This window comes from Varanus komodoensis, unplaced genomic scaffold (genome assembly GCF_004798865.1).
Source record: "Varanus komodoensis strain SLA01 unplaced genomic scaffold, ASM479886v1 scaffold14_1, whole genome shotgun sequence".
Classification (NCBI taxonomy): Eukaryota; Metazoa; Chordata; class Lepidosauria; order Squamata; family Varanidae; genus Varanus; species Varanus komodoensis.
In genome coordinates, this window is record NW_025335438.1 from 21,436,836 (window position 1) to 21,460,388 (window position 23,553).

General features: G+C 41.3%; 1 protein-coding gene across 1 annotated transcript in view; it reads left to right on the forward strand.

The window, feature by feature from the left end:
* The first annotated feature begins 502 nt into the window (after positions 1-502).
* The window catches only part of KLHL14 (kelch like family member 14), a 75,961-nt gene continuing 52,910 nt past the window's right edge, over positions 503-23,553 (forward strand). The window contains exon 1 of the mRNA XM_044424274.1: positions 503-1,482. Coding sequence (XP_044280209.1) covers positions 503-1,482 — 980 coding nt within the window. The remainder of the gene's footprint in view (positions 1,483-23,553) is intronic.

The window sequence follows — 23,553 nt, forward strand, 5'->3', positions numbered from 1 at the left end:
TTCCCGAGAGTTTGCGTGGCGGGCAAAAGAACAGCCTCGAACTCTGCCCCTGCCCGCCGCCCCCCCCCTCGAGGAGCAGCACCCTCGCAAAGCTCGAGGCGGCCAGCCGCCGGTCCCCGCAAGTGGCGCGCGCGCCTCCGCCCCTGTGCAGGCTGGAGGAAAGTAGTTGCCTGCAACCCCACCCCACCTCGCCGCGCCGCCGCCGCCGCCGCCGCCCTTCGGGGGCGGGAAGCCAGCTTGCTAAAGATGAAGGACAAGGCCCCGCCGCGGGGGGCAGCGGGGCTTCGAAGCAGCCCAAAGGCTGCCGCCATGTCGGGGAAGGGGCGCTCGAACAGGACGCCTGCCCCTGGGTGCCGGCACTAGGGAAGCGCACGCCAGGCCTGCAAAGCTCCGTGTTGGTTACTGTGTGCCCCCAACCACTCATTGTTCCTCCCCCGCGCCTTGCCCCTCTTTGCCCAGGTCGGAGGTGGGTCTCCAGTCAGGTGCGCTCAGGCTGCTCGCCATGTCCAGGTCCGGGGACAGAACGTCTACCTTCGATCCCAGCCATAGCGACAACCTGCTTCACGGCCTCAACCTGCTGTGGAGGAAGCAGCTCTTCTGCGACGTGACCCTGACCGCCCAAGGCCAGCAGTTCCATTGCCACAAGGCCGTGCTGGCCTCGTGCTCGCAGTACTTCCGATCGCTCTTTTCTAGCACCGCCGGCGGTGGCGGAGGAGGAGGGGGCGGCGGCGGCGGCGGCGGCGGGGGGAGCGGGCACCACCACCACTCCCTGGGCGTCGGACCGGGCGCTCCAGACGGCCTGCCCCCCAAAGAGCAGCCGCAGCAGCAGCAGCAGCAGGAGGAGCCCGGCACGCCCTCCTCCTCCCCGGAGGATAAGCTGCTGGCCAGCCCCAGGGCCATCAACAACCTGGTGCTGCAAGGCTGCTCGTCGATCGGGCTGCGGCTGGTGCTCGAGTACCTGTACACGGCCAACGTGACCCTGTCCCTGGACACGGTGGAGGAGGTGCTGTCGGTCAGCAAGATCCTGCACATCCCTCAGGTCACCAAGCTGTGCGTGCAGTTCCTCAACGACCAGATCTCGGTGCAGAACTACAAGCAAGTGTGCAAGATCGCCGCCTTGCACGGCCTCGAAGAGACCAAGAAACTGGCCAACAAGTACCTGGTGGAGGACGTGCTGCTGCTCAACTTCGAGGAGATGCGCGCCCTGCTCGACTCGCTGCCTCCCCCGGTGGAATCGGAGTTGGCGCTCTTCCAGATGTCCGTGCTGTGGCTGGAGCACGACCGCGAGACCCGCATGCAGTACGCCCCGGACCTCATGAAGCGCCTCCGCTTCGCCCTCATCCCGGCCCCGGAGCTGGTCGAGCGGGTCCAGTCGGTGGATTTCATGCGTACCGACCCCGTCTGCCAGAAACTGCTTCTGGACGCCATGAACTACCACCTGATGCCCTTCAGGCAACACTGCAGGCAAAGCTTGGCCAGCAGGTAAGAGACGAGGACTGGGGGGCGGGTGGGGAATCGAACCAGGAGCCCGGCGCTTTGCAGTGGGCTAATGCTGCAGGTGTACATTCACCGTGAGGTTCAAAAGTTGACTTCAACACTGCAGAGCTACCAACAAGACAGGGGAAGTGCCTGAGAGGGGCTTACGGAGCAGAGTTAAGGGGAGGGCTGAACACTCCCTCCCGTCAGCATGGAATAAACATAGAGAAACCTGAAAACTATCGTCGCCGTTGAAAACACCTCCTAGCATCACTCACAGGTACCATGGCTTTAAAAAGACCAGTAGTGAGACACTTGTTCATTCAGCCCCTTTACAGAGGTTGTAGTGGTTTTCGTGGTCACTCTGTATAGACCAAAGAAACAGTTACAGAAGTTAGTAGACGGCTGAATCCCTATAGTCCAGTTGTGGTCCAGTTTTGATAAAGAACAGTCCAGTAGACCTAATGTGATGCTGTTAAGCAGCAGGGAAAGTTTGTACCTAGCTTCAACGAATCAGTTTCACCAAAACATAAGCAATCCTCTCTCTCTCTTCTTCCCTTTTGGAAGGGATCCAAGCAATGTTGCAACATTCCATAGTGCTGGGTGTTTGAAGAAAGCAACACTCTTCTTAATTAGGATACATGTTTGTTTTGGAAACAGTGGAATGAAACATGAAGGTGGAAAGTGGAATGCTGTGCGCAAGACCACACAGTTGAAAAGGAAAAAAAAGTAATGAGTTCTGTGTACTCCATGTCCCATGTTGTTAGGTGCTGTTTGCCCATTCCTAGAACTAGTATTGGAGGTGCTGTGTACACTGGTGAAAAGGGGAAGTGGAAAGGGCTGGATAATTTAGTAGATGTCTCTTAAAATACAATATAGGAAGAACATTGGATGGGCAAACAGCCATGGCTTCGTAGCATTAGTTTTAAATCCTATTATGAGCTCCCTGGGCCTTTTCTACAGAGAGATGGTATCTTGCCAGCTTCTCATCTTTCTAATGTGGAAGTTACCATAATTCTTCATTACATAATACTCTCTTTGCATAGTACTACAATGTAATTTTAACACTAGATTATAAGTACAGCTTAATAAGTTATTAATTATTGTGTCTGACAGTATTCTCCATTTAACGTTTTACCAGTTTTATATAAAATAATCCAAAAGCAGTACATATGTGTAAAGCTGTAGCGCCTGAATTCATACTATGTTGTAAAAGTATTTTTATACTTCCTATTATAGATATTGAGGTAATAAACAGCAATGTTGTGATGTCATCATGTTTCTTTCATGACGTCATATGTATTTTACTCTAACTGATTGAGTGAACCATAATGTTAGACACAAACAGTGTGAAGTTAATGTGAGGTGGACAATGCACATAATGAAAATCTTTAAGCCATAATTTAGGAAGAAATTTTTAAAGGATAGTGCCTAATAGTATCAGTTCAAATGTATTTATACCTCTTTCTTTTAAGATGTGTTAATTAGTAAGCAGACACACTATTTAAAAATATGTACCTGTCTCAAAACTTGTATTCTGCCTTTTTACTGTACAACTAACAATGAATTATTCCTAATGTAGTATTATCAGAAATTGATGGTGTGAGATTACTAGTCTCTCATCCTCCTGATTCTCTAGAGAGGTTTTTAAATGCCAAACTGAACATACTATTGTTGTAGAAACACTATGAAATATGATGCATCTTTGGGGGCCCATCAGTAACATATATGGCAACTTTTAACCTAGGGCAACTCACTCCTAATGTTTTGGCTTTCCTTATACAGATTACTGTGCCTACTTTAGCCTGAATTCTGTATGCCACCTGGGACATGATGGGTCTTGCATTGTGGTGGATTGCTAAGATACCAGGCTGTTTGGTTCAGTGCAGATACCTTCCAGCTTCACTGGTCCATGTCATTTGAAGGATATGTAGTGGTGTTCTGACCACTGAATGTTTACAGGTGTCAGGGTTGCTGATACGTCTGCTGCTGGAAGCTATCTTTTTCCTTTAAGAAAAAAATACATAAAGTATAACCTTAGCAGAGCTGTGTTTTTCACATTTATATTTATAACATATCCAAATTTGAATACAGAACTTAAATGTTTCTTACACACATAACACTGTATGGACATATTCAAAGTATTAAAACAAAGTATCATTTGTTGTTATATTGAAACAGATTCCAGAAACAGTAACAGTCATTAAAGGTTTACAGTTGTATCTTGAGAGTTTTATATTAAAAGTAACAGAGTTATGCCATGATGCAGCTATTAGTATGCATGTATATCTAACAAGAAGAGAAATCAAAGATCTTCAAAGCAAAGTGATTTTATATTTGCATATATATGAGAGGGGTTTTTTTCATCTGTTTCATATAATTTTATTAAAGCAGTAGTATATTATTAAACTCAGCTTCAGTTCTTATTCAGGAAGAAAAGTGGGAGGAATGATCCCTAAAAGTTTAACGTTAAATAAAAAGAAAGATAATGTTTAAAAGATATGGCAACATTATTCAGAATATTAGGTTCAGGTAAAGCATATTTAAAAGTTATAGAAATGAAGTAAATTGATAGATAGAAATTAATACAAAGAATGATTTTTAGGAGTCATTATTGGTTTCCTGGCAGCAATAATAGCATAGGTAAATGGGAATTATATAGTTTGTTTCATGAAAGGGTGTCAATAAAGGATACTTCCAAATATGCCTTTTAAAAAAGAGAGCTCAGTTTTCTGGTAGCTTTTCTTTCTGAGAGGTGAACAGTTAAGCAGCATAGACATCTGCTTGGTATACTATAATGAAAAAACATGGAATTAACACACCTGCTCTTAAAAGACTGATTAACATCCTGCTGTAGAGTCCCATTTACTTTAATGGAGGCTGTATCAGGCCTTTAGCATCATTTGATAACTGTCTTCCTTATTTGCTTAAAATAACACTTTTGTTCCTAATGCAGTACTTAAAACTATAGCACACAGATGCCTTCAGATTTGTCCTATCTGCAGACTTTATACTCTCACTACAGATCAAAGGTAAATACCCAAAAGCACAAATTGTGATTCTGCAGTCATTGTGTGAAAATGGTAGTTTAGGGCTAAAGTATGCTAATACTCTCTTATCACCAATGCAAAACTAATATTTTTAAATAGTCCATCTATTTAATTATAGAAATAATTCCTTTGATGGACAATCCTCAAAACTTCTTATGTTTTGAATACACCAGCTAGATCAGTTAGAGTATATTTGAAGCTCAGGGAATCCAGGCAGGTGATTTAAAGTTTCCATTCACAATTTGTGAACAAACAAGAGTTTTCTGATTTGTCAAAAATGGAAAATTGGAATTTACACTAACCACCATTACACTATGACAGCAAACCATGCTTAGTTTCAGTGTTGTGGCTTGTTAGTTAAATAAAATTTCTACACAAATTCCCTGTTCAGATGAAATGGGAAATAGAATGGAAACATTAAATCTTCTCACTTCATGTACAAAGGAGGAGCAAGGGCTGAGGCTTGTGTGAGTCTGTGGCTTTATGAGGCTTGTTTGTGTCTGAGATTTGTTGTCACAGCTTGTGTATGTCACAACAAAATATTGTCCATTACTTCTGAACAAGATGTAAGTTGTCTCACTTGCTGAATCAAGAAGTAAATATTGGACTCTGTATGGAGGCCATACAGTTGATATGATTTACTTGAGAATAATAAAAGAACAACTTTTCTCCTCATTTGACTGGCAACCACTTGTTAGAGAACTGGTAGAAGTACATCCTTTCATTCTGAGTTATTTATTTATTTAGGAGGCTTCTATGCCGCCCCATTCGCTGAAGCCTCGGGGCGGCTCACAATAATAAATAAATAAATAAACACAATATATAAACAACATAATTTGAGTCAATCTGGCCAAAAATAAATAAAGAAATAAATAATATTAACAATTAAAATAACGTTTGAATAAAAAGATCTTCGCCTGGCACCAAAAAAACAAATAACGATGGCGCCAGGCAGACCTCTCTGGGGAGCGCATTCCATAGATTGTTAGAGTTTCCTGGTGATTGCTTTTAAAGAAATATCATTTCCTTTCCATGACTGTTTACTCCCTGTTCTCTGGAGGGGTATAAGGTGATTAAAAATAGCCAGGAACTAAGAGAATTTGACTGATAGGGGAAGAATTCTTCTATTTCACCCAATTCAGTGCAGTGTTGTGTTTAAGTGTTGGACTAGTATTCAGGAGACTCAGGGTTCTAGTCCCCATTTTACCAAGAAGCTCACGGGGTGACTGTGTGTCAGTTACTGTCTCTTAGCCTAACTTACATGACAAGATTGCTGTCACAACTGATAGTTTAGTTTTCTTGCTGAAAAAAGGTGGGATATGAATATAATAAATAAATAAATGTGCCCATACTTTCGGATTACAGCTTGGATAGAAAGGTGTTACTCTGCTGGCCTCCCCTTGTAGTTCTCTACACACTTCATCCGAATCTTCTGTGTGAGACTGAGGGGACCATCAAGAACAGATCTGAGAAGCTATAGCATGAAGGGAAGAACAGGGAAGTACCTTTGTAAAAGCTGAATTCTGAGAGATATTAGATTTGAGCCAAAATGAAACATGCCTCTGCAGAGTAAGTAGTGTTTCATACACTAAGACAGTAGAGGTTTTTTTTTTTTCTCTCAGCCATTTTTCTCCCAGCCATTTTCTTACAACCTTTTACTTCTTTATCTGTCTCTTACATTAGTATTTGCAACAACTGAGCAAGGAATCAAATAGACACTAATTTAGATGTATTTATAGGACTTTTTCTAATGATTTGCCCATGTTCTGTACCTATCCCTCCCTGACCACTTTCACCACCAAGTGGAACCAGTTTGACAGAAAGTGTCCATTGTACAAAGAACTTCACTATAGTGCTTCTTGGGTGCCAGATTTTCCCACTTGTCAAAATCGTGGCAACTGTGGAATCAATTGTGTGAAGAGCCATGGCTGTCATATGGCAGATGATAAAGCATACTATCAGTGTAGTGCAATTCAGTTTTGCCACTTTGCTATTCAAGAATTGGACTAGGAATATTTGTAGGTAGCCATGAGATGCTGTTCAGGTCCCAGTTGTAGCCTACAATTTTTGCAGCCACCTTTACCAAATACTAACAAAGAGCTCGTACAGGCTTCTGTGCTGACCCTAAGGACGGCAGGGGTTGGCTATTACAAATAATGAATGTGAACTACAAAAATAATAGTAATTAATAGTGAAAATTCTTCACAGACAGTGAAAAGGAGGGCATGGAGGATTTCTCCTTCCTTCTACATTCTCACTTTGCATCCCACCCCACTTCCTTTTCTGGATCCAGCTAAGGAGATTTGCACATGGATATAGCCTTCTGCATGCAGAGCATTTGCTAGGTCAGGGACTGCGCCCAGGAATTACATGTTCATTGGAGTGTGGATGCTGCTTATCTATACTGAATTGTTCCCAGGCCCCCATGAGGAGGCACTTTTGTGCCTATATTTGTTATATTAATTATTTGTTAGAATTCTATCCTACCTTTCATGGAAGAAGCACGGGGGGGGTGTACATGCCACTCCCCCCCCCCTTTATTCTTCACAACAACTATGTGAGGTAGCTTAGACTGAAAGTGATTGACTGATCCAAGCTTACCCAATGAACTCTGTGAGTGAGTAAGGATTTGCTCCTACCTCTCCCTGGCATTATAGCTACTAAAAGCCAGCAGGCTGGTTCTCTGCCCAATTTAGCATGTATTCCACTCAAAGTAATGCAGTATAAATTGTCAGCATATGCCCTTGATTATCTATCTGGATTCGTATCTGATTTACCCCATGTTCCATACCCAGCAAATTGTAGGAATACTGGTTCTGCACATAGATCTCCTTAGTAGAACTGAGAGCCTGGCTCCCTGGACCCAGTTTTGGAAACAAAAGCATTTTATCTTCTGCTCTGGCCAGGAAGAACCTGCTTGAGAAGAGGGGCTTTGGAGAACTAGAGTGCTCTAGACAGAGGATTCCTAATGCTATTACTCAGAAGGCATTGTGCAATTACTTCATTTTTTTCTCCTTCGTGGATTTTCTGTAGTCGGGAGAAAGATGGAAGAGCCAGTGAGACACATAGGAAGGTTACAAGTGGATGGTATCACTGTCTGCAACCATGACTGAGGCAAGGCATGCTAGAAGCCTTGTTTGGAAATGCCCTTGGTCTCCTATGTCATCAGGATAGGACCCTTGGGTTGAAAGCATAAGTTCTTGAAGGCTAGCAATCCTCATCCCAACCCTCCCTTGGTCCTCTAAAGTTTACAGGATCTTATAAGGAGAAATTGATTTTGGAGGAAATATATATGAGGATGTGTTGTCATGTAAGCTTGATTCTCTTGCCATATAAACCAAGGGTCACCAACCATTTTGGACTCAAGGAGAATCTGGGAATTTAAGAAAGTGATATGGGCAGCACAACTGAGTGCCTAATCAGTGGGCTGTTGCTTTGGCAGGTACTTGTTGCATCTATGGATCTTAGGCTGTGACTTATTCAGCATCACAAAGTCTCTGTAATAAGATATTTTCTAATTCAGGTAATAGGGTCCTGAGCAAAGCCAATGCTTCATTAAAACTTATATTTTGGCAATGTCTGGTAGTTGCTTCTTTTTGAGAGATGATTTCACTGATAAATTTTGTACTGGAACAGTCTTTAATATTCAGTGATATACAAAGTCTTTTAAATTTATTGCGTGCTTCATGTGAATTAACAAATAGAAAGGAAAATTGATTTGCTGCAGGCTTTTGATAAGACTGACATTACAAAATTGGAATTATAATCACTCATGTCTTCTAATCCAATGTACTAAAGACCGTACAATGGTTTTAGTATATGAACAGGTGACATATAGACACCAACTTCAAATGGATACTCATTTGGTTATTCAGTCTGCTTTTGTTGAAATATATCTTCAATTGCTAGAAAGCTGTATGCATTTTATACAGAACTAGGTATATAGATGAAAAAATAGAAAACAAACCTTTTTTGGGGGGCCATGGATTCCATTCCATCCATTCCATTCATTCATGGATTCCTTTCTACCCATTGGTCGACGGGTAGAAAGCAGCTGTCAGCCTGCCTAGCGGATGGTCACTGTAAACTGCCAGCATTCACTGGCAGCACAAGTGTAACTTGCTTCTGCAGACCTTGGTCCCAGGAGGTTGTGGGGACGGAACTTTTTTTTTCTTTCAAAGCAGGATTTTCCTGTATAAATTGGGGGTTCATCTGAGCTATAAAGACCCAACCCAGTGCTCTCCCACTGCCACTGAGCCACTGTTATAATAATTTACAACATACTCACTGTTCTTATGTATGGAATTACATTTGTTCTACAGTAGCCTTCCACGATATGTGACAAACTAGCTTTGAAATTGAGAACTTTCAAAAGCAGTTTCTCATATAGTACAGGAAGGGTATCCTCTGTTTAAAGATGAGAAATTAAACAACAGCAACAACCAAACAGTTCATTAACTCAATGAGCATGTACAAGTCTCAGCTCAGCTCAGCTCGTTCTTTAAATCCCTGCTACTATCTCTCACTATTGAATCCATAACACTCTGTATAAAATGCATGGCACTTTAACAAATTCACCATTTCAAGGCTGTTGTTCTGTGTTAGAAAATAATCATGAGACAATCTCAGTCTGCGGAAGACAAGTACTATGAATATGTCATAATAGGTTGTATAGGTGTTTATTATTACGAGCATGATATAGGAGAACAGGGTCTGGCAAATCTTCATAGCTTTTGTGATCTCATCCCTGTAGCTAAGAGATATCTCAGTAGGACTTGAATGGTATTCCTATTTTACTCTTATTTTATGCTGTCGTTGTGTTGTGTGTGCTACAAAAAAAAAAGTATACTAGTCTTTATTTATCTCTGGGTCACATATATATTTCATCCTTCGTCCACAGGAACTCAGGGTGACAGCATATGTTGGGTCATGCAATTTTAGCCTCTCAAAAACAGAGGAGTTCAAATGATATATAGAGAGACTGACTGCCAGAGCACTTAATGGCCTGGCAGAGTTTGAACCTGGGTCCAAGTTCAGTACTTCCAGTACTGAATATACCACTATTTCTATGTACATGCCACACTTGCTCAAGTTACCTTTCACCTCATGAAAAACACTAATTGCCCAGTAACTATCAGCAGTTATCGGGCACTTGGCTTTCAAGTAAAGAGACTTGTTTAGTGTCCTTTTGTGTGTGCAAGTATACTATTTAAGTATTCCCTTCTAGGTACTATTCACTACAAGCTCTACTTAACCGCAATGCAAAATGTTTGAACAGTTGTATCAGCCAGTTTTGTTTATGCAGTCTTGCTCAGAAGATATCAGAAACATAAATAGGAAATGATATAAAACAGTGATTTAAATTGGACTTTTCTCTTGGGTAGCAATCCTGCACACAGTTAGTCTGATTAAATAACACTGACTTCACTGGGATTTAAGCAACTTAAATTTGTGCAGGATTTCAGTCTTAGTGATTGCTGATTTAAATCAATCTATCCTGCTGGGTAATAGATGCTCAATCCACCACCCGCAGTCATCAGGCTTAGTAAATTAAATATTGTCCCCTGGCCACCATATCCCCTCTTTAGATAAACTCCAGAATCAGAAGGTAGCTTTCCTCCAAACATCCAATGCCCTTTGGTACCAATCTCTGGGTCTCACCTGCAGAAAGTCATCCACAGGATAGACCTCAGTCACTGTGCATAATAAATCCCTAACCTCAAAACGGCACAGCAGTTTATGGTTGGCAAAATCGATGCAAAGTGAGATATCCCATCAAACTTAATCAAATATGCACAAAAAATAGAGGGAGCTCCCTACAGGGATGCTATCAGCTGTTCAATAAATAATATTTTTATCACTGTTATTAAAGTCAGGAGTTGCTTTAAACAACAAAAAACAATTCTTGGCAGTGGCTTTTGCAGCTGCGTTATTTGCTACTCTGGAACATTTTAAGAAGATCATGGCTCCCAGGATTCCTAGTAGCACATATCTCTTGCTGTGTCATTGCAAGGGAGAGAACTGATTTAGCTCAAATAAACGCTGCCAAGATTAACAGAAACAGACTGATTGGGGGAGGCTGGAAAAATAATGACTGATGCAGCAGAATCTTCTTAAAACAAATCCTTGTTTTAAGAGAAACCTTGGAGAGGAAAATACCACCAGCCTCAGCAAAGGAACAAACATGCCTTTTAGAGTTCCTACAAGACTTTAATAAACTTGAGAGAGGATTTGAAATACACCATATATGGTGTTTTGATTAGACCAAGAAAATGAGATAAATTAGGACTACAACATAATTTCTGATCAGATCCCAGGTGGCACCATTTGTCAGGGCAGCACCTTTCATGTTGTAAATGAAACACACCAGGGGAAGAGAGAAGGGTCATGTCCTTTAAAACAGAATTCCATGTAATGTCAGACTGCAGACACTGCGATTAAAGACCATCACCACATGTGTTCCAAGACTCTGGAAATTTTGTGTACAAACCTGAAGTAATGGTAAAGAGTAGTCCAGCAGGAGTATGGATCTTACAGTACTAATATATATATGGAGAAAGGTAGACCTGTATGTGCAGGTTACTAGGTTTTTGTGTACCGATGTGTCTTCAAAATGCACATCAAACGATCGTTCAAAAAATTGTTAACAGTGTGAATAGGCTTACTGTAACACGTTGGGTTATATCCAAGACTGACTGACTGCCAACAGAACAGAAACCACTGCTGGAACAGATCCTTGTATGCCCCAATTCTACTTCAAAGGATTGGGGGAAACCTGACTATGTGATAGTAAAGTACTGAGAAGGGTATAGGAAATCTGATCATGTAACTTCTTTTTTGTGCTAGTTGCAATGACTACAGATACATTTTTGGAATGCTTTTAATGCTGACACACTGGGACCAGCATTACCCATATAATTGTGCCCATGTGCTTGGGTTTTTGTCAGAGGCTCTGCTCACGTGTCTGACAATTAGAACAAATGTATTTGTACATGTAAGGGGCAGAGATTTTTCAACAGTGGGCCCTCAGTTATGCAGTTCCATTCCTACTGCTTTGTACCTTATACTTTCAGTGCAGGTCTTTAAGAAAACATTAAAAACTTTTTTTATTCAAACCCCACTTTTGTTAGTAGTTTATTAATTGTTCCACTCACAACAACATTATATAGGCTTGTGTCCAATGCATCTAATATTTGCAAGCTGTTTCATGAGGGTATTTCTCTGAAAAATGCGGTGCAGATATATTGTATGTGTAGATAAATATTCTGTTCATATGACTACAGTCTTGTGGTGCAACAAAGCAGAGCTGCATTTACTGGTTCCTGTATTGTCCTTGTGTCCCTGTTGCGCACACACACACACACGCATGAGCAAATGCAAGCACACACTTCTGCTGTTGTTCCTTGCTTGTACGAGCATGTTTTTCGAAGGGAGCCTATTCCACATGTGCAGGCTCCTCCCATGATGTGAAACTTTGACAATGCAGGTTCCACATCAAAGGGTGAGTTGACAAGTGTAAAACAGCCTTCCCTCCTCCTCCAACATGGGATGTGGCCAGCAGATGCAGCCACTCTCTGCCACTCACGCAATTGTAATCATGTAAGTTAAATGCTGCAATAGGGATTGTAGCTACAATATTAACCAGTTGCATCAGATTCAGACAAAGCCTGAGCAGAACTGGATTATATCCAGTACTTGCTGAGGTAAAACAGGCTTCCTCCTGAAGCCAGCAAAACTAGGTTTTCATTGCTAATTCATGCACAAAGATGCAGGCATTTTGTCTTCTCTCCAAATAGCATCTTTTGGTCTCATTTTCCTGAAACTGTGCTGAGCAGGAGGGAGTGCGAAGGGAGTGAATACAATTGAGGGATTCACTGGTCCCCCTTCTAGGACATGCTTTACCAGAGGCTACAATCATTGTTCTTTGGGAAGGGGCAAGAATGGAAAGTGAGATGGCCATACTTCAAATGCCAAAAGGCTTCACTATGGGGAAAAAGCCTTAAACCAGTTTTCAGTCATCTTAACTCTGTAGCCCCTGTACCAGTCCTTCTGAAGCAGCCCCTTCCCCTTTTCATACAAATTGCTCAAATAGCAGTGGTGGGAAATTAAGTCCTCTCTCCAACCAAATTTGGGAACTTCCCTTCCATATGAACCATGACACCTGTCCTTCTGAAACAGCAAGTTTTGTTTCTTTGTTTTACTTAGAGATGCTTCTAAGCTGTCTGTCATTTTCAGAACTACAGTATGGTCCACAGGGGGGATAAGCCCGTCTTCTCTGATTCATCTTCAAAATGTCAAGGCTGCTCTTACACTTAAACCCCTACACTTCTCCTGAAACTTTGCATCCTCAGTCACTTCAGAGAGGGCAGCTATCCCTGCACATTTTATTTAATTCTGCCAAAACTTTAAGACATTATTGGCAATGCCCAGTTAAAAGGGAAATTAAAATCTTAAGATGTGCAGCACAAAAACCCTTGCACCTATTTTTCTGACATTTGTCTATTGTGATCCTTTGCTGAGGATCTAGTATATCTGCAGATATAATCCAACTGTGATAGTGGGAGAACAGATTGATTCTCCATGATAGACAATGGGAGGGTTATTTATTTATAGATTCGTATAACCTGTTTGATTAGTCCAATTGGCTCTCAGAAGGACTTATATATCAGTTTATGGTTTACAAAGGGTTAAAACCTTAGATTTCTGAATTTTAGCTCAAGTTCAGAACCCAGGTTGACACGGATCGCTTCTGAAATAGACCAAGTGGAATTTGGCCATTTTCTGTACTGCTGAGTCTGGTGTGGTGCACACTCCTCTAGTCTTCTGTGCATAGACTCTGATTCCCTGATGAAGAATTATGAAAGCTTTATGAGTAGACCACTAGCCAGGCTTCTGTGTGTCCTGAGCTAGACATAATGTAATAGGCCTATAGTTGCCAAGAAGGGTTCAAAAATTAATAATGGCTCTCACTGATGTCCACAGAGGAGGGAAGCATTTATTAGCATCTGTTTCTGCACATAAGAAGCACTTAATGTAATGGAAAATAAGATTGCATAAGAGAGATGAAGAGGTAGTTTCCAAAGAACAGATGCAAATCTGTTGAGGAACAAGTGGGTGACTTAGAAGAACAATGAAGGAAACATGTAATTGACCATTCCTTCCAGGAAAAAAAATAGCAGGCACAAGCCTACTAACTCTCAGTTCCAAAAGAAAGTTTACATATAATGTTCTAACGTAAGTATTACACAGGTAAAAACATAGGTAATTAAAAAGGGAAGGCTTATACTGTGGGAGATATGAACTAGAGGAAAGACAACTGCAGTTATTGCCACTGTACAATTTATGATCCATGGGTATTTCTTCAGAAAGCATTTGAGGGAAGTAGGTTTGAAAGTACAAAAGGAAATAGCCTAATGAATGTGAGAGATGCTACCTATAAGGAAGAGCATTAAATAGATGCATAAGTGAAAGTGAGAAGAAACAAAATAGCCAGAAGAGGCAAGTTAAGTTGATACATTGCATGCAAAGAGACAAGAAGTCCAGACTGGTTGGGGAGGGTCCATTTTCAATGAAAGAAGACTGCAGGTTTGAGCAGAAGAACAGTAAGAAGGTGTTAAGCTTTTCATCTGATGTCCATGTTTGCTCTGGCAAAGTTCCAGAAGCATATTAACAAGGGAACCTAACCCAGGAAAACATTTCTAAGGTATTGATGAGTGGAAAAAGTGGGGTTAAGCAACCCCTCATCATTTCTCTACTCAGAATTGCTCTCCTGAGGCTGCTTTTCATTTGAAACAAACATAAACTGTTTGGGCATTGATGTACAGCTAGGTCTCAATTAGTGCGGGTAATGAATCCCATGAAGTGGTCACATTATACGAATTTGCTCTATTCAAAGTTATAATTATATGTAAAACATGGCAATAGGTTCCAGCTCAATGGAAATAGACAATGAAAATGTTTAAACATACATTTTTATATGTTTATTAACAAAAAAGACATTCTGTTTCTATCATTGTAACACTTCTATCCCTTGTAGATGTTTGCAAAGCACAAAAAAGCTGATGCAACTTTACCTTTTTTATTTTATTTCCCTGGAGTGTTTTATAACATTTTGTACTGTAGATTCAGGCATTCCAGCATCTTGTCCTATTTTAAAGTTATTACAACCATGTTTGTTGTTCAATCGCATCACATTTTTGCTGCAACATAATAATGAGCCTCTTCTCTTTTTTTGTGCTCATTGTGCTTTTATTTGAAGAAATCTTCCTTTTGTCCATTTTGCTCAGGGCTTGTCTTAAAATGATTAAAATTAATACAAAAAATAATGTGCAGGCAGTAGCACATGTACACACAAAGATGAACAAGTTCAGACTGAAGAAGCAGCATCTAAACCCCTGAAAGTAACTTGGTAACCTCCACTGCAAACATGCTAGTCTCACATTAACTTTGGTTCTCTGTAAAAATGGCCTGGAATCGTAGAACAGTTTGCACTAAATCTAATACTGCATTATTCAAACTCAAATTAATCATGCCCTAGCTGCACATGTTATTATTTATTTATTTATAACATTTTTATGCCACACCCATCATCGAAGCCTCGGGGCGGCTTACAAAGAAAATAAATAAACAAAGAATAGAATAACATTAAAAATTTGGCCATAATTCTCAGCCATAATTTAAAACCACAAATAAAACAACCGATTAACAATTAAAATATCATTTAAATAAAATGTTAGCATGTAATCTGCATGGAGAATTTGGAGGAGGGGCATAGGAAGATAAATATTTCCCAATTTTACAAATGCAATTAGAATCTAATTAAGTGATTTAAGGAAAATGACTTCCTGATCAACCCAACAATTGAGAGCTGTTCACAATAGTCCAGGTCTATGCCCCAACCACTGGTGCTGAAGAGGCTGAAGTTGACCAATTCTATGAAGGCCTACAATACCTTCTAGAATTAACACCCAAAAATGATGTCCTTATCATCATGGGGGATTGGAATGCTAAAGTAGGAAGCCAAAAGATAACTGGAATAACAGGCAAGTTTGGCCTTGGAGTACAAAATGAAGCAGGGCACAGGCTGGTAGAATTTTGTCAAGAGAATACGATGGTCCTAGCAAACACTCTTTTCCAACAACCCAAGAGACGACTCTACACATGGACATCACCAGACGGTCAACACAGAAATCAGATTGACTATGTGCTCTGCAGCCAAAGATGGAGAAGCTCTATACAGTCAGTAAAAACTAGACCAGGAGCTGACTGTGGCTCAGATCATGAGCTTCTCATTGCAAAATTTAGGGTTAAGTTGAAGAAAGTAGGGAAAAGCACTAGGCCACTCAGGTATGACCTAAATCATATCCCTGATGAATATACAGTAGAGGTGACAAATAGATTTAAGGAATTAGATCTGATAGAGTGCCTGAAGAACTATGGATGGAGGTTCGCAACATTGTGCAAGAGGCAGCAACTAAAACCATCCCAAAGAAAAAGAAATGCAAGAAAGCAAAATGGCTGTCTGAGGAAGCTTTACAAATAGCTGAGGAAAGAAGGGAAACGAAAGGCAAAGGAGCAAGAGAAAGATACAAACAATTGAATGCAGAATTCCAGAGAACAGCTAGAAGAGATAAGAATGCCTTCTTAAATGAACAGTGCAAAGAAATAGAAGAAAACAATAGAATAGGGAGGACCAGAGATCTCTTCAAGAAAATTGGAGATATGAAGGGAACATTTCATGCAAAGATGGGCATGATAAAGGACCAAAATGGCAGGAACCTAACAGAGGCAGAAGAGATTAAGAAGAGGAGGCAAGATTACACAGAGGAACTGTACAAGAAAGAGCTTAACGTCCCTGATAACCATGATGGGGTGGTCACTGACCTCGAGCCAGACATCCTGGAATGTGAAGTCAAATGGGCCTTAGGAAGTCTGAGCAACAACAAAGCTAGTGGAGGCGACAGTATTCCAGCTGAGCTATTCAAAATCCTAAAAGACGATGCAGTGAAAGTGCTACACTCAATATGCCAGCAAATTTGGAAAACTCAACAGTGGCCACAGGATTGGAAAAGGTCAGTTTACATTCCGATCCCAAAGAAGGGCAATGCCAAAGAATGTTCAAACTACCGCACCATTGCACTCATTTCACATGCTAGCAAAGTTATGCTCACAATCCTACAAGCTAGGCTGCAGCAGTATGTGGACTGAGAACTACCAGAAGTATAGGCAGGATTTCGAAGAGGGAGAGGAACTAGAGATCAAATTGCCAACATATGCTGGATCATGGCGAAAGCTAGGGAGTTCCAGAAAAACATCTACTTCTGCTTCATTGACTATGCTAAAGCCTTTGATTGTGTGGATCACAACAAATTGTGGCAAGTTCTTAAAGAGATGGGAGTCCCAGACCATCTTATTTGTCTCTTGAGAAACCTATATGCGGGTCAAGAAGCAACAGTGAGAACTGGACACGGAACCACAGATTGGTTCAAAATTGAGAAAGGAGTTCGGCAAGGCTGTATACTGTCGCCCTGTCTATTTAACTTATATGAAGAGCACATCATGAGAAAGGCAGGGCTAGATGAATCACCAGTTGGAATTAAGATTGTTGGGAGAAATATCAACAACCTCAGATATGCAGATGATACCACTCTCATGACAGAAAGTGAAGAGAAACTAAAGAACCTCTTGATACGGGTGAAGGAGGAGAGTGCAAAAGTTGGCTTGAAACTCAACATTAAGAAAACTAAGATCATGGCATCCGGTCCTCTCACTTCCTGGCAAACAGATGGGGAAGAAATGGAGGTAGTGACAAATTTTATTTTCCTGGGCTCCAAGATCACCGCAGACGGGGACTGCAGCCAAGAAATTAAAAGACGCTTGCTCCTGGGGAGGAAAGCTATGGCAAATCTAGACAGCATACTAAAAAGCAGAGATATCACCCTGCCAACAAAAGTGTGTATAGTCAAGGCTATGGTTTTCCCAGTTGCAATGTATGGCTGTGAAAGCTGGACCATAAGGAAGGCTGAGCACAAAAGGATTGAAGCCTTTGAATTGTGGTGCTGTCAGATACTCCTGCAAGTCCCTTGGACTGCAAGGCGATCAAACCGGTCAGTCCTAGAGGAGATCAACCCTGACTACTCTTTAGAAGGCCAGATACTGAAGATGAAACTCAAATACTTTGGCCACCTAATGAGAAGGAAGATCTCCCTGGAGAAGAGTCTAATGCTGGGAACAATAGATGGCAAAAGAAGAAGGGGATGGCAGAGGATGAGGTGGCTGGATGGAGTCACTGAAGCAGTTGGTGTGAGCTTAAGTAGACTCTGGGAGATGGTGGAGGACAGGAAGGCCTGGAGGAATGTTGTCCATGGGGTCGCGATGGGTCGGACACGACTTCACGACTAACAACAACAACAAATTCTGCAATGCATTGGTCACAGCATTTCCAATGCATTGCAGAAAGGAAAAATAAACCATAAAATATAGTGCAGCCACCAGAGAGGAGACTGGAGAAAGTGAGTAACTTTGTAGAAAGGGGCCCAGGTCCGGCACATTATATATACTTCAAATGAATTTGCCTGATTCTGAGGAAATCACAGATGGACAGAGTGGGCAAGGTTACCAAGTAAAGGTATTTGGATGTAGCATGAGAACCCACCCACCTTGAAAAAAAGAGTGAGACATTTCAGAACTGAACAGGGAGAAGGTGAAGAAGGAATTCCTTGACCCTCTGGAAAGACAAGAGGTGAACCACCAAACCACTAACTGTAACCCTGAGGGTGGGGTCAGTCTCTTTTCAGAAAAGGGGTGGAAGAAGGGGATGCTTCAGTTTGGAATCTACTTTTTACATGTGTAGATGCTTGTTCCACCTCCCAAAGAAAAAGTCAGTTTCATTTATGCTGTTTTGTAACCTGTTAAGTGCTAATAAAAACAAAGCAGGGCTTCTAAGGTCTAGTCAAAATCTTCGGGAGGGGGAAAAAAATGGGTGAACCCTGTTCCTAACAAACTGAGACACAAATTGTGCCATTTCTGATAAAAATAGGAAGAACACTGTATTTGTAGACATAAAAGGAAAATCAGAAGAAATTAGAAACAGCATTTAAACTGTTTTGCAAGTAAATCTTTGGGCTAATATGAGAAGCAAAATCAACTGCAGTTCTAGACACGCTTACCTTGGGATAACTGCTATTGAACTCACTAGGACTTTCTTTTGATCAGACTTGCATTACTGAGTAAACATATTTTGATGTTTGGGTGACATCATGGAATAGTGTTTCACAAGTATTGCACTGAAGTAATACATTTTATTACTCACTTTAGTTGCTTTCTCTGTATAGCTCCTTTGTAGGGAACTTTAGAAAATGCCATCAATGGTTTCTGAGCATGCTGCTAGTGCCAGACCTTCTGGTTCCTTCCCCTTTCTTTACTTCTTTTACAATAAAAGTGGGAATCTTATAAAAGAGGTGTTTGCTCACTTTACACTCATCTTAGGTAAATACTGTATTTTAATATGCATTTAAAATCTTCTAGCAAAATTAATGCAGCCCATCTTAATAGCATGACTCTATCCCAAAACAACTGAATAGGTCATGATTATCCGGGATGCAGGATGCAGATTTTTTCAACTCAGTCATTTTCTTTTCAGTTTCAAATTTTTGAAAAATACATATTCTTTCTTGGCTCTTTAGTGATAAAGAATTAACTATCTCCAAAAGCAGAAGGGTTGGTTCATGTGATTACTTGAGGAACTTACTGCTGGGCTGTTGGCCAAGCCATGTGTAATGTTGAGACACTGCTTATGTGAATTGTGGCTGCATGAGGACACTGTGATGCTTCTGCTGTGATGTGAGTCGCACCTTGTAAAGCTGCTGCCATGACAGAAGCATCAGCAGCTACACATGCAGCACCTAATTAGAGGCACCCAATCACATCAACAGTGCCTTCACATGCATATGTCTTGGCTATGAGACTGGGAGTTACTTTGCATCTTTTCAAGTTAATCGCTTTGGGAATGCCTATATGATGTTGCCAAAGGCACACATTACATCCTTTTTGGTAAGATTTATGCTTCAGGATTCAATACTGGTTTTGATCTGTCTGTTGTTAGAAATCTCACCTAAGCTTTCAGTTAAAACAACCTAGCCTCAGGCTTGTAGTGAAAACCAAAACCATAAAACATTTTGGCAGAACTGGATGGAAATTCCAGGTATCAATTAGTGAGACTTCTTCTCTACACAGAGCTACCAGCAGCTACCAGCCCTGTACTTTGTCACCTGAGCATGGATTGTCTTCCTTCCCTTCCCTTCCTCTTAGTTGCTTCATTAATTGCAACCTTTATTTCCAATCGTTATTTCATATAAAAGTAGAACACAGAAGCCAGCTTTCACAGAAATAAATCAGGTAGTTCTGCAAATTGTGTGAAACAAATATCTATATTAAGTTGATTTGTATAATGTATTTCAGCTGCAGAATTTGGAAATATTGATCATAGATTTTGAGAGTCCTTATGTCTTATGGCCATTTCACATCCTACACAGAGGGAGACTGATCTCCAATGAATGAATGTTCAACAGGAAGCAGTAGCCTATCATGAATCTCAGAAAAGAACATTTGTACATTCAATTTATTTCCAAACATGTTTATGACATTCATATTTTGCATTTTAAGTGTCTACAAAATATCTAATTTGTGCAGCAGGCACAAATGGTGAAATAATTAGATGTTTTTCAGAGGGAGAACTGTATCAGTGTTACATAATTTCTAAATTATTGCTAAACAGTTGAGATATATAACTGCACAAGTGGATGTACTGCCATCTAATATATATGGAATATGTACCTTTGAACAGTGAATATGGACTTGCATTGTCTACAGATAAAAAAATATGATAGGCTCAGTTTCTCAAAATATAAGTCATGCTTTAAGTGTGATAAGTCAACATGAGTATGTCTCAGCTTGTGAGGGATTTTTTTCACATGAAAATCTGTGTGTATTCTGTACCTGTTTTTCCAAATGTACCTGTCAAATGTGTACATTTTTGACATTATGTATTTTTGAAATACACCCATTTCAAAAAGTACACATTTTGAAATATACTCATTTTAAAGCATATTCATTTTTGAAATGCATGTATTCTTCTCCTGTGATTAAAGTAAATTCATGCACATGTTGAAATGTATATACATTTTTGAAATGTATTCATTTTTGAAAAGTTTGCCTTCTTGTAATGTATGCATTTTTGAAACATACTTTTTTGGAAATGTACACATACCATTGAACATACTGCTTCCTCAGAAATGTACAAAGTTCAACCAGGGATTGTTCAGTCTGGAAGGCAAACTGGATAAAAACCTGATCAAAAATGAACTACGTGAGTTTCTCATATGTTTCTGCGTGTTTTCTGATTCTTTTGGGAAACAGGGTTTGCGTGGATGACTGTCTTCACATGCCCTGTTTTGCAGCAGAATTAGAGTGCTGAGAAAGAGCACCTGTGGGAAGTATCATCCTGGGGTTCCTTGTCTCCCATTCAGATTGCTGTAGTGAGGATTCAAGGAAGCACTGCAGTGGTTTTCAGCAGCATCGCTGTGATGGCAGTGGGGTGGGGAGACTTTAACTCATTCCCATTCCCACAATATTATTCATCTTCTTTTGGTGAGCTTTCGGCATGGTTTCAGACTGAAGCTACCTTTGTTGCTCTGGGAAAACATCACCAGGAGAAAGACAGATGAAATTTTACTCAAGTTTTGTGGACCTCTTGGTGGCTTTTGAGATCAACAATGACGGTGCCCTTCTGGACCACTTGCCAGTATAGGAGTTGAACCAGTGTACCAACTGAGGTGAAGTAGAAATTTTTCCACACAAAAAATGTCAGTGCTTTATTATTCCTTGGGCATTAATTTTCCATTTCATAATGCATTAAAATAAAATATAACTTTAAATTAAAACAGTGCCCAACCCAACAGAATTACTTCGAGCTAAAGACTTTCTTCCTTCTCTGCTGACAGAAGGACAACAGAGTGAAAGCACACCTTGGCTTTCTGGAGAGAGACAGAGTTCCACAGCCTGGGAGCAGCCGCAAAAGGGCCCTCTGTCTGAAGGCAGTTGTCCTAAAAGATGGACCTCTCCAGATGACCTTAAGAACTGGACAGGCTCAGCTGAGTGAAAGCAGTCTTTCAAATGGCCTGGTTCTAGGCTTCATAGATCAGAACCTGCACTATGGATTCTTCCCAGAAACACAATAACCACTGAAACTGTTGCAACGAGGGGATTCAACAGTCAACAGTCTGGCTGGAATAGTTTAGATCAGTTGAAGTTTCTGAACATCACAGCTTTGCCATGGAGTTACACAGGGTTCCATTTTATCCCCCATGCTTTTTAACATCTACATGAAATTGCTGGGAGAGGTCATCCAGAGGTTTGGGTTGCAGAGTCATCAATACACTGATAACACCCAGCAATACCTCTCTTTTCCATCTAATCCAGGTGAGGCAGTAGAGGTCTTGAACCAGTGCCTGGCCAGGGTGATGGACTGGATGAGACCCAATAAATTGAAGCTTAATCCAGACAAGATGGAGGTCCTGCTGGTAGGCAGTTTAGCCTCTCGGGTACATGTTTCCTCCCGGGTAGGTGTTGCACTCCCCCTAAAGGACAGGGTGCGTGTTTTGGGAATGTTCCTCAATCCGGAGCTGTCCCTGGAATCCCAGGTGGTAGCTGTGACAAGGAGTTCTTTTCTTCAGCTTCGGCTGATTTATCAACTACACCCCTATCAGGATGGGCAGTGCCTGGCAATGGTGACCCATGTGTTGGTAACTTCCTGATTGGACTACTGAAACACACTCTACATGGGGCTGCCCTTGAAGATGGTCCAGATACTTCAATTGGTTCAGAATAGAGCTGCCAGGTTGTTAACAAGGACTGGCAGGTATGAACACATAATGCTGGTCTTTTACCACCTACACTGGCTACCAGTTGAAGTCTGGGTCCAATTTAAGGTGTGGTGATGACCTATTAAGCCCTAAATGGCTTAGGGCCTGGTTACCTGAAGGAGCATCTCCTTCCATATGTGCCTGTGGACCCCTTAAGATCTGGGGCAGAGGCTGTTCTCTGGGAGCCCTCAATGAAGGAGGTTAGGAGGGTGACTACCTGGAGAAGGGCCTTCTCCGCGGTGGTGCCCTGATTGTGGACTATGCTCCCCAGAGAGGTTTGTCTGGTGCTGTCTCTTTATTCTTTTCAGCATCAGGCTAAAACCTTTTTATTTTCCCAATGTTTTAAGACTTGATTGTTTTAATATAGGTTTTATTGTTGTTTGGTTAAGATATTGACTAGGGTGCTGTGTTTTATTCTATTTTGTCTTACTGTTAATCTGTCTTGAGACCACAATCTAAAAAAGTTTGCAGGCAGGCAGGCAGGCAGGCAGGCAGGCGAGAGAGAGAGAGGGAGAGGGAGAGGGAGAGAGAGAGAGAGAGAGAGAGAACTTTTGAAGGCAGCCTCACATAGAACATATAATAATGCCAACAGGATGCAACTAAAGAATGTATGGCTATAACTAGATTAGACATCTCTAGCAATGAGCACACCTGGTGTACTAGTCTTAGCTGCACAAACACGCTCCTGGTCATAGATCTGGGCATACAGGTTCAGGACCAAGTGAAGAGTGCACCCAAACCATGACCCATTGTCTTCAGGAGGAGTGTAACACCATCTGGCACAGGCTGAATCCTTATTCCCTGATCTGTCCTTTGTTTGTCCAGAAGCCTTTCTGTCTTGTCTAGTTCAAGATTCAATGTCTTGGCCTCATCCAGTCCATCAACGATATCAAAGACTGATTTAGAACAAGAACAGCTTCGTTGGTTTTAGGAAGGACTAGAACCACTGCATAACAATACTCCTCATCTCAGACAGGCACACCAGAGGGATATGATGGTTGACAGTATCAAAAGTTGCCAAAGATCCATCCTAATGAACAAAGACATACTCCTTTTGTCTGGTATCCAGAGTAGATCATCCACCAGGATGAGCAAAGCAATTTCTG